The 14,680-nt window shown below is 39.2% G+C and overlaps 1 protein-coding gene across 3 annotated transcripts in view; it reads right to left on the bottom strand.

Moving 5' to 3' along the window:
* Positions 1-14,680, bottom strand: part of adam12b (ADAM metallopeptidase domain 12b) — a 93,008-nt gene that overhangs the window by 30,160 nt on the left and 48,168 nt on the right. For 2 of the 3 annotated variants that reach the window (XM_044373057.1, XM_044373058.1), the window contains exons 5-11: positions 14,032-14,108; positions 13,010-13,199; positions 11,770-11,835; positions 10,878-10,949; positions 10,247-10,416; positions 9,409-9,493; positions 6,439-6,587 (exon numbers count right to left, since the gene is read on the bottom strand). In XM_044373057.1, the coding sequence (XP_044228992.1) occupies positions 6,439-6,587; positions 9,409-9,493; positions 10,247-10,416; positions 10,878-10,949; positions 11,770-11,835; positions 13,010-13,199; positions 14,032-14,108 (809 nt within the window). Of the gene's footprint in view, positions 1-6,438; positions 6,588-9,408; positions 9,494-10,246; positions 10,417-10,877; positions 10,950-11,769; positions 11,836-13,009; positions 13,200-13,681; positions 13,768-14,031; positions 14,109-14,680 lie in introns of those variants that run through there. The other variant, XM_044373059.1, reaches the window with a different exon arrangement.

Raw genomic sequence — 14,680 nt, 5'->3', positions numbered from 1 at the left:
CACAGCCATCATGTTAGCAGTTAGTGTTCCACTTACTCTCAGTCACTTGAGTGGAGAGAAAGGCCAGTCTAGAGTGTTATAAGTAGTTAAAAGTTAGCCACCAGGAATAAAAAACAGCCTAGCCAAACAAGCGTTAAAAGGCTGATCAGTTGCCAAAGTCAGAGCGGCCAGTCAACATACACTCCAATAGTTAAATTCTCCATCCAGTGAAATATGTGTATTAAAAATGACTAAACAGACTGAATAAAAGTAAGTGCAAATAATAATAAAATAAATTAGTTTTAAACTTAGACACAGTAAAATCTTATGGTTTTTCACTCTTAGCTCTTGCTTGGATGAAGAATTACTTTGGGCAAAACACAGTGAGTATTTTTCAATGGCAGTTTTTCTGACAGCAAAAAAAATATCTTGTGGTGATCCACAAGGGATTAATTAATTACCATCATTTATTAATTACCATCATTTACCATATGTTGTTAAAAACGCCAATGTAGTTGTGTTTGCTGATGACTCAACTTTGTTCTCTGTGTCACCAACTTAAGTGGAGCTGAGAGAAAATCTACACATTGAGTTGCATAGTATTACCGAATGGGTGAGAATGAACAAATTAGTACTAAACATTGCCAAAATTAAATGCATTGTATTTGTTTATTAAATGTATTGTATTTGCTGCTGAGAAACATTAAAAAAAAAACTTTTCACAGAACAGAGCAACCAGATTAACTCTTCATTGTTTATTCTGTGCTGATGTGTGTGAGATGCATGAATGATTATTGTGGCTAACTGTGGAGGCTAAATTAAAATCTTGTCTTTTGTTATTCATGCAAAATGATATTTGGAATAATACAACACACTTCTTTTGTAAAAAAAAAAAAAATCATATGCTGGTTTTTGTCATGGGTATAATCCACATCAAGTGAGCACTGGTCATCTGGTGGTGCCAAGTCAACAAACAAACTGTATGATGAAGACTGTTCTTCATAGAGCTTCTGTTTGGAATATGTTCCCTATCAACATCAGACAGACCAAAAGGAGATTTTTGTTTAAAAAGTTACTAAAACAAAAATTGGTGGATCTCATACAATGTCATTGCGGTTTTTGCCGTTTCGGAACCTTTGATTGTTTTTATTTTCTTTTTGTTGTCATGTATTTGTGACAATTTTGTTTTTGTTTTCATTATAGGTTACTATTGTTTATTGTTTCTTATGTAGAGTCATTTCACTTATTTTCTAATATTTATATTTGGCTTGTTTTGCCTTTTTTATTTTATTGATACAGTGTGATTTTAATTATTGTTTGTTTTTATTGTTGTTTTTGTATGAACCCCAGGAAGACTAGCGACCACTTTGTGGCAGCTAATGGGGATCCAAATAAAGAATAAAGAGTAAAGAATGTGTACCGAAATATTTCCTTCATTGTCATCTTTCTCCTGTGTTTCTCCCGCTCTCACCTCTCTCCCTCTTTGTGTTTCTCTTCCTACTTTACCACTGAGGGAGATAAAAGACAAATAAAACCACTGCTTCCTCGCTCTGCCTGTCTATCCAGGCATAAAGCACCTCTCTGCGGATCTCTCCCTGTGTGCCCTGGCCCTGATTGCAGCTGGCAGCGTCACTGATAATCACGTCATTTAGATGCAGCCTGTCCTCTCCTCCATTAGCATGTCTAAGCCGAGAGTATCCAAAACACACAGTCAAACGAGCTACACTGCTTTACAACGTTGTGTTTAACATTCTGGAGGCATGTGGGCTGAGGGTCAAAGCAGGTTGCTAATATACAAAAAAGGAAGCAGATCTGTGATGGGGGAAATGAGTTCTATATTGGTTGCTGAAATTGTTGGTTTTGTCAACAGGAAACTGAATTCCAGCTGATAGTTCAGGAAATTCAATTTGGGAGATAACCAGCTAAGTCAAGCTTGAATTTGGGTAAGTTCATAATTTTAATCTTTCAAGCTGGCTGAGAAACTGGCAAAATGTTTTCCATGACAAATTTGCTCCATGGCCCGTAGTCTGACGCAGCAAAACAGATATTATCTAGACAATAACATTGTCCAGACAATATAGATGATCTCTCACCCTTAACATCAAACATTAAAACAAAAAAAGTCCAGAGCTGTATTAACTGTTTGTTTTTTTACCATTTGGTATCAGGTGATGTCAGATTGTGAACACAAAAGTGAGTTTGATGGGTTGATATAGTGAACATGTCAGCACACAAAGGTCTTTTTTAGGGGCAAAATTGAAAACTGTGGAACTGGGATGACGGGGGTTTTCAAATGCCCTTGTAAAATAAACAGTTGAACAAAGACTTAATACGTTTTATCTCTTGTTTATATGCGTTTTTTGGTCTTACAGCATTTTGAATGGCCTTGTTGTTAAAAGGTGCTTTACAAATAAACTTACTTTTGTGGGTTTCACCTTTATGAGCGACTGCTCATAGTCATTTGACCCACTGTTTAAGGAATAACTTCACATTCTGGAAAATATACTTATTTGCTTTAAGCATTTGCTTCCATATCTGTATTCTAAATATGAAGCTAGAGCCAGCAGATGGTTAGCTCAGCTTAGCATAAAGACTGTAAATATACGCAGTATATCAACTATTCCTCTGGTATAAAAATATTGGTAAGGGCAGCTTTATGAACCGACAGAGTATATAAGGTAAATAAAAACTGAATCTGATTAGCAGAGCATATTGAAGGGCTGTTATATTGGACTGCACTAGATTGTACATTACAGGTGTATCCAATAAACTGGTTACACAGTGTAGGACTTGTCGACTTATTGTATTATCTCTCATCTTCTAGTTTTTTATATTCAGCTCACCACACCATCATAGAAATCAATGAACTCCAATAAATTCTATATTCACTGAGCACCAACATCCAGACTGGAGCACAGTAATTAATGGTCAATGCACAATGAAAAATATTAATAATTAAATAGGAAAATACTGATACTTAGAGTCGATGTATCAAACAAAATTGTCAGGCAAAATGTCACCAGGATGTACAGATTTAACCTGCACCCTTTACAAAGCAAACAGAGGAGCGAGTTTCAGAATAAAAGGTCACTGATCACCTTTCTCAACTATTAATATGTCTAATCTCATAATTATGTAGCAGAGAGTGAAGAAAAGGAGCAACTGTGCTTTATTAACCTATTCTGTTATAAAAAATGTAATAACGCCGTGACTCATTCTAACCCATTTAGATCAGAGAGTCTTTTTCTTAAACTCGCTGCATGACATCATTTGATATCTTTGGCCGATGACGAGCTAAAGCAAAGTCATGTCAGTACACTGAGTGCATATTTCAAATCTTTACTGCATAAAGCCAGCGGTGCATTATGCATTTTTTTCTCTGAAACAAATGTTATCGTATGAGAGCAGCAGGATGAGCTCACTGTTGCCAGTGTCTGCACAAACAAGCACAGTTTTTGACAACTCTTCCTCCCTCCCTTTTCTACTTGTACAGTGGAAGGTAATTCAAGTTTTTTTTTGTGACAATTCTTGTAGTGCAGTGCCCGTTAAAAACATGTCTGTTTGGCCATTTCTTCCCCTCTGGTATTTTTGCTTCAACACAAAGAAAAATGAATACTGTTAATGTGAGGTGTGAATGAGTATACACGCCAACAACATGAAAGAAACTAAAATTCTATTGTACAATCTTTTCTCATTTCAAGTATAATGAGATGATGATTTAAGAAAATGTGAATCCTAAAATAAGGTGGATCGATCATATTGGGCTCTTAGATGGTTTATTTTCTGTGGCTTCAGTTCAGATCATTTGAGTGGGTATATATGCCCAAAAAGATCTGTGCTTACATGAGACATACTGGTTTTGAACTGCTGTTAGAAAGTAGACTAAGAGTCAGTTCATTCTTGATTAAAAGCTGTTTTCTGTTTTCGCTGTCTCATGTTCTCTTTTTAGAGCATGCCATGTGAAAAACCTTTTCTCTGACTCTGATCGCCAACTGTGCTCATGCTTATAGTTTTATTATTATTGAGTGCAAAAAAATCAGAAACATAAATATTTTTGGTGAAAAAACCTCAGGGACTTGAAGGTTTAATGAACATTCAAACTCAATATTTTCAGTAGTCTTTTTGTTATTTAATTAATACGCACATCATCATCAAATTTTATCCTAAGAATATCCACTCACGCTAACCCAAATTCATTTCAGATTCAGAGAAATGCTCCACTTCAGCAGCAGAGGATAGTCACCACTTCATCACCCCGCTCTTTCCTTACTCCTGGACATAACTGAATTAAATGTTTGCATAATTGAAAAAAAGCTTTAGAGCTGCAACAATTAGTTGATTAATCAATTAGTCAATCATCAGAAAACTATTCTGATAATTAACGTTTCAGTTTTTCAAGCAATTTTTCAAGCAAAAATGCCAAACACATGATGGTTTCAGCCTCTTAAATGTGAAGATTTGCCTTTTTTCTTCATATTCATATATTACAGTTAATTGAATATCTCAACATTTTAGACTGTTAGTCAGACAAAACAATCAAATTGAGGACATCACCGTGGCCTCTCACAAATTGTCACTATTTTTTATATTTTAAACATTTACTAAACAATCAAAAAAATCTTTAGTTGCAACCCTAACTAGCCTTTTACCTATCTTAAATGTCAATGTTAAATGACAATAGCCCCAACAAGGGCCAGCAAACATTCACAGAGACTCCTCAAAGACTCGAATGTAGCACTGCTTTAAACACAAATGCTCAGTTTCTCATATCTTAGTTAATGTCATTCTGAATAGATCACAGTATCACAAGCAACTGTATTTACTTGTTTTTACATTTAGATGCAGTCCACTTTTCTGTTTGTCCACCTAATTAACAGTTTCCTCTCTTTGGTCACTGTGACTTTTATCCATGCAGCTACATTTCCTTCCTTAGAACACACTAAGCTGCAATGAAGGAGTTGGGCTTACAAATATTAGAAATGTCTTGGCAGTCAGTCTGGTTCATTATTCATCGATGGGCATCAGGCATGGACAACTATAGTTTAAAGTACTTCACACGATCCATCTGACCAGCAGAAAATTGGCAAAACTCTTGTCAGGAGGAGATGAGAATTGTTTAAGATGCGGACATGAACTGTGCACCCACAGCCAAATGTTATGGTCTTGTCTGCAGCTGGAGGATTTTTAGACAGGGATTAAATGTGTGTGGCACAGTTATTGATCCCAAACCTTTTGACAGACATATTCAGGGCAGTTCAGGAGGACTTAAAGATCACAGCTAACAAAGCTATAGTTGTAGCTTCCTCTACACTGCTCGCCTGACGACTGCAACACCATCTCATCAAAGCTGGCTGGAGGATGTAACGGCACCGCTCAAACTCGAACAGCTTAAACATACCACTCCAGGCTCAACCGGAACATTTTATAAGACCTGGCGATCTTTCCTGCTGTAATTTCAAAACTGGACAAAGCCCCATTTACTGTGTATGATATAACCCCCCCTTAATATCATGTATGTGTAGGCCAGGGTTGATGTTAGTGTGTATGGGTAGGTCTGTGTATGCAGTTGAAAACTCAATAAAAATAATAATAGTAACTGTGTCTTTCAGCCTTTTGTCTCTCTCTTCCTCCCAGTGCTGTGGAATCTGTCCCGAGCACATTCACCCGTGGCTTAGGAAACTCTCCATCAGACAAACCAGACGGGCATCGGACTGAGGGTGAAATCTGGTATTATGCTCTGGGTTTGCCTTATCTGCTCGCTGTTTACTAACAGTCACAGAGTCCATCACTTGCAGCTGCACTGTTATCTCAGCGACCCAGGCAACACGAGTAGAATGCTAGAGCAGCTGCTTTAGTCTCAGGCCAACGTGTGTGTGTGCGTGCATGTGGGACCCTCCCTCATACAACAACAATTAACAATGGAGCATCATGTACAGCTGTAAATGGTCCAACCTGTGCAACTAGTGTAGTTTAATTAATCTTTTTTGACTGTTCAGGTGCAAAAGAAGTCGCTAATTTATTCAGAAAAGTTAAGCTGATAAACATTTTAATCCCATAGCTGTGAGAAATAAGGATTTAAAGCGTAAAAACTCTGAAGCTCTAAACCAATGCACCCAAACCGGAGAGGAACAGCCTCGAGTCCCCATTATAAACTCTTTTCTTAGGTGAAGATTTTAAATCTAAAGCCAGTTTTGCCAGTTCTATCCTTGGCAAAAAATGCTGTAAATAAATAATGAATGGAGCACATATTGAAAAGTGAATGTATGCAAAAAACAAGCATCAAACCAGTCTAAAAGTACAATACATACAGCTTAATAAATCACTACCAACAAGTGACAGTGTGGTGCAGTAGACATTAAGTTTCCTACAGTTGTTTGTGTTCTTAAATTTTCATCATAAAATCATTATGATCTCTTCATTAATACTTTTTTTTGTATGAAAAGATCATGGGAGTCTCACCCTGTGGATGGAGTCATGATACAGCCTCCACGATCAACGGTCATCCTGCAGCCACAACCTCGCTCTGGGGTGTCGTGGTTCATGCCAAAATTATGTCCCAGCTCATGGGCCAAAGTCACAGCTGCACCCAGTGGGTTCTCAGAATGATCCTATGATGGGAAAACGACATGGTAATATTATAAAAACAGAACATGAAAGAGCATTCATTATGTATAATCTGTCAAATTACTTGAGCAAGCTTTGAGTAAAAACCAAGCCAAACTGGAGTGCACAGTCACTCACGAAAGAGGAGAAGAAAGAGAAGAAAGGAAATGGAAAGTTCACAGAAGACCGTTTTTAAGCTGCAGACTCCCAAAACAGTTGCAGTAACTGTCCGATCTGCCCCCCTCATCCTTCCTTTATTACTCATTCTCCTCATGGAGGCCTGAATTCATCTGCCATCCCATTACCCCTGCGGAACCAATCATAGCTCCATAAACCTGCCGCTGTATGACTTGCTACTGCATTGATAAGCACAACAACTGCCCTTCACAAGGAAGACAGAGACGGAGAATGAGGAGAGAAAGATGTAAAGGTTTGTTTTGTTGATAGACAGGGCTCAGAGGGAGACAGAAGGAGACTGGGAAGGAGAGACACAGAGATAGGGGAAGGTTGGAGGATGACTGGTCAATGTAGTGTATACTTTATGTAAGCCAAAGTGAGACTGGTAAAGGGACAAACACGCCCATGCACCAAATCTTACATATATAGACACAGATAGAAACAGCGAGCCGTGCACACTTGGGCTAACGTTAGCTACTATAAGTCTAACTTCACCCCAAGGTCTGAGCCTAAGTCTACCCACTGAATAATTTTGGAAAATTCTAAAAAGGGAGCAAAGGACTGAGAGGAGGAAGAGGAGGGAGGGGGGTGGGGATGTGTGAGGGCAGGAGTTGCTCAGTGACATCCTCTGGTCAGAGAAAAATTATGATACTACTACTACTACTACTACTACTACTACTACTAATAATAATAATAATAATAATAATAATAACATTTAAACAAGCCAGAAGTCATTTTAAAATAAACCTGTCTGTGTTTAACTTGGTTTTAGCTTCGGCAGCAAACAGCAACTAACAACAGCATGGACCTGCTGGAGGAACTCTCTCCGTCTATGACTGTTGAACAGGTTCAGTAATGGTGGATCTCTGCTTACACCGCAATTTAATGTTTTAAAACAAGGTTTTACCAGCTGATAACTGCAGAAACAGACAGCCGGAGAGTTAAAGAGGTTCAGGACGAAAGAGGATTTTGGCTGTTTTTGTGGCTGCCAGCAGCTTCTCCTCCCGCGGACAGTCACAAATGGAGAGATTTCCTCCAGCAGGTCAGTGCTGCTGTTCACTGCTGAAGCTAAAACTGTCTTGATCAGCATACATTTGAAAATGAGCAGTTTCACAGACTCACAGTCAAGGTTGGGGGAGGTGGGCGTTAATATTCTACTATTTATATAAATTTTGTGATGTAGAGAACTCCCAAAAGAGCCTGCCCACTTCTCCTCTGTATATGTTACTGTGGTCTTTGGATGTTCTTTGCCATGTATATAAGAAAATCACATACTTCCTTTGAAAGGCAAGGTCATATGTCAAAGTTGAGGGCAAGCTGAGCTATTTTCTGCTCTGATTACAGAGCAGCATCGCAGGGAGCTGCACCCCCAATTAGAAAGAAGGATGGGAAAACTTTTCCCTGCTTCTGTCATGTTTACCAGTGTCGTGTGTGTTTGTACATGTATGCGTGTGTGTTTGTGTGTGTGTAATTCATAGCTGCACAAAAAGTGTTATATCAGAGTCAGCAGAAATGGATGAAACTCTTGGAAGCCACAATCATTACTTTGAGGTATCTATCAGCCATTGTTGTGTTGCTGAGAATTTGATAGTGTTGGTTGCAACCAACAAATAGTCTGATGGTTTTTGTGATATCATTTCCAGCCATGTGAGAAAATAACCCATCTCCCAGACAAGAGTGCCATATAAAAAGTGGATATTGTTAGCTAACCATCTCCACATAAAGACCCTGTGAAGTTACTTGAAAAAGTAACATCGTAATGTGCAAACTGAAAGAATATGGGGACCAAATAAAGGATTAGAGACTGATTAACATACAGCAGTGTACGGTTTGAGAAATGGTTCATCTCATGTGGCCGCCCTCTAACTGGTTACATGGCCCTTTAATCACGATCCAAGCCATCTGCCATCTGTAAGTAACGGGGAAGACAAACATCTGGAGTAGCCTCACCGCAGCCATGGCCAGCAGAAAACATATCTATTAATGGGGATACACATCTGGGCGGGGGCCTAATGGCATTGGGCTGATAACCACTTTGTGATTTGGCATGGGTGTCAAGTGCGAGAGCGGGGCAGGGGAAAACCAACAGGCAGCTAATTTATGATGTGTAATAATTTTGTGTACCAGGGGTGATGTGCAGTTGTGTGTAAAAAAAATGCATTCGGATTCAAATGTGTGCTCTGTAAGAGCCGGCATAAACTATTTATCACATCTCATAAAAATGTAAATGTGGTTTTGTTTAAACGCTGTGGCCTGTGATTTACCCCTCTGCCCCACCAGGCCTTTTAGAGATGTCATAAGAAAGCCTGATTGAATGACTGCAAGGCTTACAAGGTCCTTACAAGGGTGTGCGTATCTGCAGTGCAAGGCCTTTGAGAGTATATTATTACTTATTCCTTTGTGTACGTGGGTGTTTGCGGTAATGGCGAGGGCAGGAAGGTTGTGGGAGCGCCAGCACAAATATCATTATATTTAAAAGCATGACTTCCCTGCCAGACCTGTCTATAAAGGCTCTTCCAGCAAACAACACCTTTTTGTGTAAATCAAGTCTGGATACTGTTAACAGACGCAATCTGAACAATGTCCACACTGATACAATCGGGCTACACAGAGGAAGAGGAATGAGGAGGGAGAAGGTTTTCTACTCACCATGACAATGCCTCCAGACTGTTCAACTGTACACATGCTCATAATGGGCGCCATGCCAATGGTGGTGCCCTGGAAGTAAACCCCGCTACAAAGGACAGAAGTAGACAGAAGCAGTGTGAAGAGGAGATAAAAATATTAAAGAAAGAAGGAAAGGAATTTAAACACTCATTAGATTTTGGATTCATTTCCTACCAGGTTAAGATGAAGTCTATTCTTGTTGTTTAGAAGTGCAATACAAAATACAGAACATATAAAAAAATAGTATTTTCTACAAGTACCTATAGTTATCAAATAAGGCAGGTGAGGAGAGGTCACGTTGTGCAAACTCAACAAAAGACCAATGCAATGAAAAATACAGTTATGTATAGAGCCATAACTTGATGGAATAGTTTGTTATACTTCATTTTTCAAAAATGTAGTAAAAAAGGTTTAAATAAACAACTACAGTGGTTATTTTTAAAGACAGTCCTATAACATAAAAAAACAAAATTAGTTTCTTTGCAGTGTGGATGTGCAAATGAATTGAGATGTATTATTATTTCATGTTTTACCGTCAATATCATATGTTTGGTTTGATGTGATTGTATTAGGTTGGGTGTCATGGTGATATGGCAACTGTTTTATTTACTGTATGTGGTGTTAAGTGTAAACATTTGTTCATTATACTGTATGGTAATGGGGATGAAAGTACATTTTTTTGTTCATTTCAACATGTTTCAACTTACACATGTAAAATGACTTGTACAGTCCTTAAAGATTCAGTCTAATGTACCAATATGTGCATTTGTTTATTCATTTCTGTGGTCAGTTTCTTCTGTTACATAAGTTAAATTCCCACCTTATGAGCTGAGCGTTGTCGTGAGGTTTCTGGGGCAGCAGTTTGACTTTCCTCCAGTCAAGGAACTCATGCAGGGTGGTGAAGGGATCCTGAGTGATGGGACATTTATCTGAGTCACTCCACACCTCCAGACCCACCAACGCCACCCGGATGTTCAGGGCCCTGTAGAACTGGAGGAGAGGCCAGATGCATGTTGACAAGCTGAGAGAATCAGTGTGAATATAAAGGCCAAGAGGCTTATGGAGGTTAGATAACATGACTGATCAACTGACCTTGAAACAGATGTGTGAGACACCACTGCAGCCTTCTACCTTTGGTTACTCAATTCACTGAATTATGTCATATTTTGTTATGGTGGCCCTGAATCCTCTCTTTTTGTGTTTTCCACATGATCAGAGCACCTGTTTACCATATCTCTATTCACGCTTCCTTCAGTAAATCCATCTGCCTACGGTATCTGTAAGTGATAGAGCTGCAGCTCCGGCATAGGTTTTGGACAGCCTAATAGCAGCTGTTTTAGTAGGACATTAATATATCACACAGTCCATCCCATTAATCTCTGCTGCCAGCAATATTTCTATTTTAAAAAAGTGATTTATCCCTCCTGTGCAAAGGGGAGAGGATGCTTTACCTTGTCTACGTAATTGGCTATCTCTGCCAGTCTCTGTTTCACCTTCTCCACGTCCTTCCCCTGTTTCTGAAACTGAAAACAAAATTACACATTATCAGTGGTAGAAATTGGAACATTTACACCCGCAAGTAGTTATGCTGCGCGAAGACATAAATGATACTGCACTTGCCATCATTTTCAGAACTAAAAAGCATGAAGCAACACAGACAGCCTGCAAAGTTGTTATTTTGTGTGAATGAGAAACCTAAAATATTCAATGCCAATACGTTTTCCTGTGTGTTGGGCAGGTTGTCAAGCTGTGACCATCTGGATCTAGAAAAATCTCCTAGTGTTAGGGAGACGAATGGCACGGCCGCAGGGAGCAGGTATATTGGCAGATCTGACAGCCTGCAAACCTTTGGATCCAAATTGCAGCAAAGTCAGATCCTCTATTTCCACCCTACTGTGTATCCACCTGCGTTGGAGCTGCACTTCTCTGGCTGCACTTCGAATCTAAGCCTGACAACATTATCTTTTTTCTTTTTTTTTTTTTTCATTTCCTTTCTTTCCATTCAGGTCGCAGAGGGCTGCCAGTAGGAAACCCCACAATGAGCTTGTCAGTGCTCACGAAGACTCCTCTGTATCCACGCGGCTTTTTCCTGTTTCCTGTCTGCTCTCTCCGCCGGGGAATCGTACAGCACTTCCTGTCAAAACGGAGCCGCTGCCACCAGACCACACTGCTTGTTGCACACTGACCTAATTCTGCAGCTCCAGAGGGACCTGCTCTACTGTTACTACAGCTTATCCTGCGTTTTTCCCCCTTTTATATCATGAGGGGTTGTTGTGTTTTCAGTGTGTTGTTTCTCTTGTTCAGACACTGTGCTTGTGAACAGAAGCAAGGCAGGTGCATTACCTCTCTGTTATCTGCAACGATGATCAGCTCGACGTATTTGGTTGTCTTCTGTGTGTGCCTTTTATGCTAAGGAAAAAACAGAGGGGCCGCATGTTAGAAATGCTTTGAGATTTACTAAAATAAATGATTTTCCATTTGTCTTCCTAAACATCTAGCTGCTTTGTCTTTAAAACACTGGCAAATATCATGGAAACAGAACTGATGTACTATTGCTTCCTGTGGGGCATTAAAAGCCTTAAGATGAACCTTTTCAAGGCTGCAATACCTAAAAAACCTTGAGAGACATAGTTTGGAATATACACTTGATTGTTTCTAGATGAGACAACAGCAAGCAGCTTGTTAGCTTTCCAAAGATAACTAAATCTGCCTCCATATATCTCATTTGTTTAATCAGTACAAAAATAGAAGTTATGTACAGAACTATTTCTTGGCTGGAAGCAGTGACTTCCTAGAGTCACATAATCCCCCGTAAAAACCACAACTTGTCGTTTTTATACATAGGCTTTTGTATGGATTAAGCAAACGAGAATAAATGTGTTAATTAGGGAGCTTCAGAGGTGCTGGTACACAGATTTTCCAGTCTTTACGCTAAGCTAAGTTAACAGCTGCTGCTGTAGCTACATAATTACTGTACAGATATGAGATCAGTATTGATCTTTTCACCTAACTTTTGGCAAGAAAGCAAATGAATGAGTTTTCAAAAATGTGAAAGCTGTGCAATGTCTTCTCATTTCACTATAAACATTGTAAAACTTGGAAAAGCAGGAGATGACCATCAAGGTAGATTTGATGCTCTAGTGAAAACTCCAAAGTCCAAATATTACTCAGGGGTCATTAAGTGCTGTATGTTGGTAAGTTTCTCTTCCTGATTCAAATGGAGTTTTTTAATACTTGGGAAAAGGGGCAGATGGATGCCGCACCTGCTCTGTACAAATTATCAGCCAAACCTTCTGCATGGGCCCTCGAATTTGGGCTCTGAGCACAGATAAAATGAGTGTCAAGCCCAAGGCAACACCCTCAGGGAACTTATCCAAACTGGCATGCTTGCCAGTTTGCTGATCTTTGGTCAAATGCCCATTTATCATCCATCAAATGAATGTTAGTCTTACCCTTCAGAAACTGTTTGACAATTAAATACTACAAAAAATAGCTCATACAGATGACAGTTTAGCTTTGAACTATGATGTCTATTGGCTCTGATGGAACCTTTGTGATAAAAACAACGTAATACCAATCTTACCCTCGTGTGGAAGGACTGGAAGGGGCTTTTTATGTGGTTTTCAGGGGCAATGGAGGACATGTTGAAACCATGGCCGCAGGCTCCGGGGGTCATTCTGAGTTCTTCCACTCGGTAGATGAAGTGGGCCCCGGTGTCATGGCCAGACATGGGCTCAATGATGAATGTTTTGTTTTCAAGTGCGATGAAGCCTCTGTAGAGACAGCAGAGCAAGTCTGAAAACAAACCTTCAAAGCATAACCAATCTCTCAAATGCAGAATTTGATTGAATGTGGCTCTCTCTAATGGAATATGTGACAACTGAGGTGGCCCTTTTTCCCAAACAAACGCACCTTTACTAAGTTAAATGGAGCTATAAAACATTTTTTTTATCTTGGCATCACAGAGAGTTTCTAAACACCAGCCATGGGTTGAAATACTTCATGGTTTTATGCACAAAAGCCCTTTCCCATTCACAAATGAGTTCAATATTATCTTATTATCACCCCTCTTTATGTGTACTTTTTTTTTTTATTAAAATGGCCACATCTTAATATGTACTCCTATTTCAGATCAAGAATATTTACCACACATGACTAACAACTTTAATTCTCTTTATCATTAGCTTTTATTGCATTGTTAAAAGGTCGTCATGGCAAACTAAACATTTTCTGTTTCCAGAAATTGTTTCCTTACTGTTTAATTAAACAGGAGATGACATTGTGTATCTACAGGCTTTTTGCAATCTCACATCTTCCAATCTTCCAATTGTGGTCGGTCATTAGCAACAGCTAGCTGCTATTACTGCCAAAATGAGTGCAGATATTAACTGGAAGCCTCTGTGGACAAAGACAATCAGGTGTGACATTTTCTCCTGTTCCTGCGAGTCACACACCAGCTTACTGACAGCACGCTTAAGGGGCTTAAGAGCGATGGGTTGCTGTGCAGAATGACTTAAGTAAATATAAACATTGCAGTGGCAAATAGCACTTAAAGGGCAGCGTTGAGATGCTGCTTGAATATAAAACGTTGGTTATGTTTCTTACCGCAGGCCTGAGCAGACGCTGAGGGTGACATCAGAGTTTGGATGGGCCTGCACTTCCCCATGGTAGTAGCAGTTATTCTAAAAGAGATAAATTGTTCATATAAAAAGCCTTTACATACTGTAGATGAAAACATTTTATGCAAACAAGGCTACTCCCACTGGATAATGTAATTAAAAATGTATTACATTTTTAAAGAAGGAAAGCTGCTTGTCATATTTCCTGCGGCAAGGGCGTTTACCTGACATCAAAAGAGCAAAAGAGGACAATATACAGTGGAACTGTTTGATTCTGTCCTATGTTATGTCCATTTAAATATACATGCTATGTACTGTAAAGTCTTTTTCCATACAAACAGCCCATTTAAAATAAATGTAACCTTCAGAGTTCAAGAGAGGCAGGAAAACTGACACGTTTGGGAGGTGACAGTAATTTGGTAATCCGTTTTTAGTTCATTATTCCACCAGAATGGTCTAGTAGAAGGGAAAGAAGACAGTTGGGGCTCCTCAGACACACTGGGTACATCCAAGTCTCTTAACTGCATCCACGTTTCCCTCACTTGTGTCTTTTCCTTGTGTCTTAGTCCCTCCCACTGTAGATGCATGGAGAAACCAAAGGAGGAGAAAGGAAACGAGGAAATATGTTTTTAGAG

Source organism: Thunnus albacares, chromosome 14 (assembly GCF_914725855.1).
Source record: "Thunnus albacares chromosome 14, fThuAlb1.1, whole genome shotgun sequence".
Lineage (NCBI taxonomy): Eukaryota > Metazoa > Chordata > Actinopteri > Scombriformes > Scombridae > Thunnus > Thunnus albacares.
Note: the sequence above shows the minus strand (reverse complement) of the source record. Positions and strands in the feature narration are given on the sequence as shown.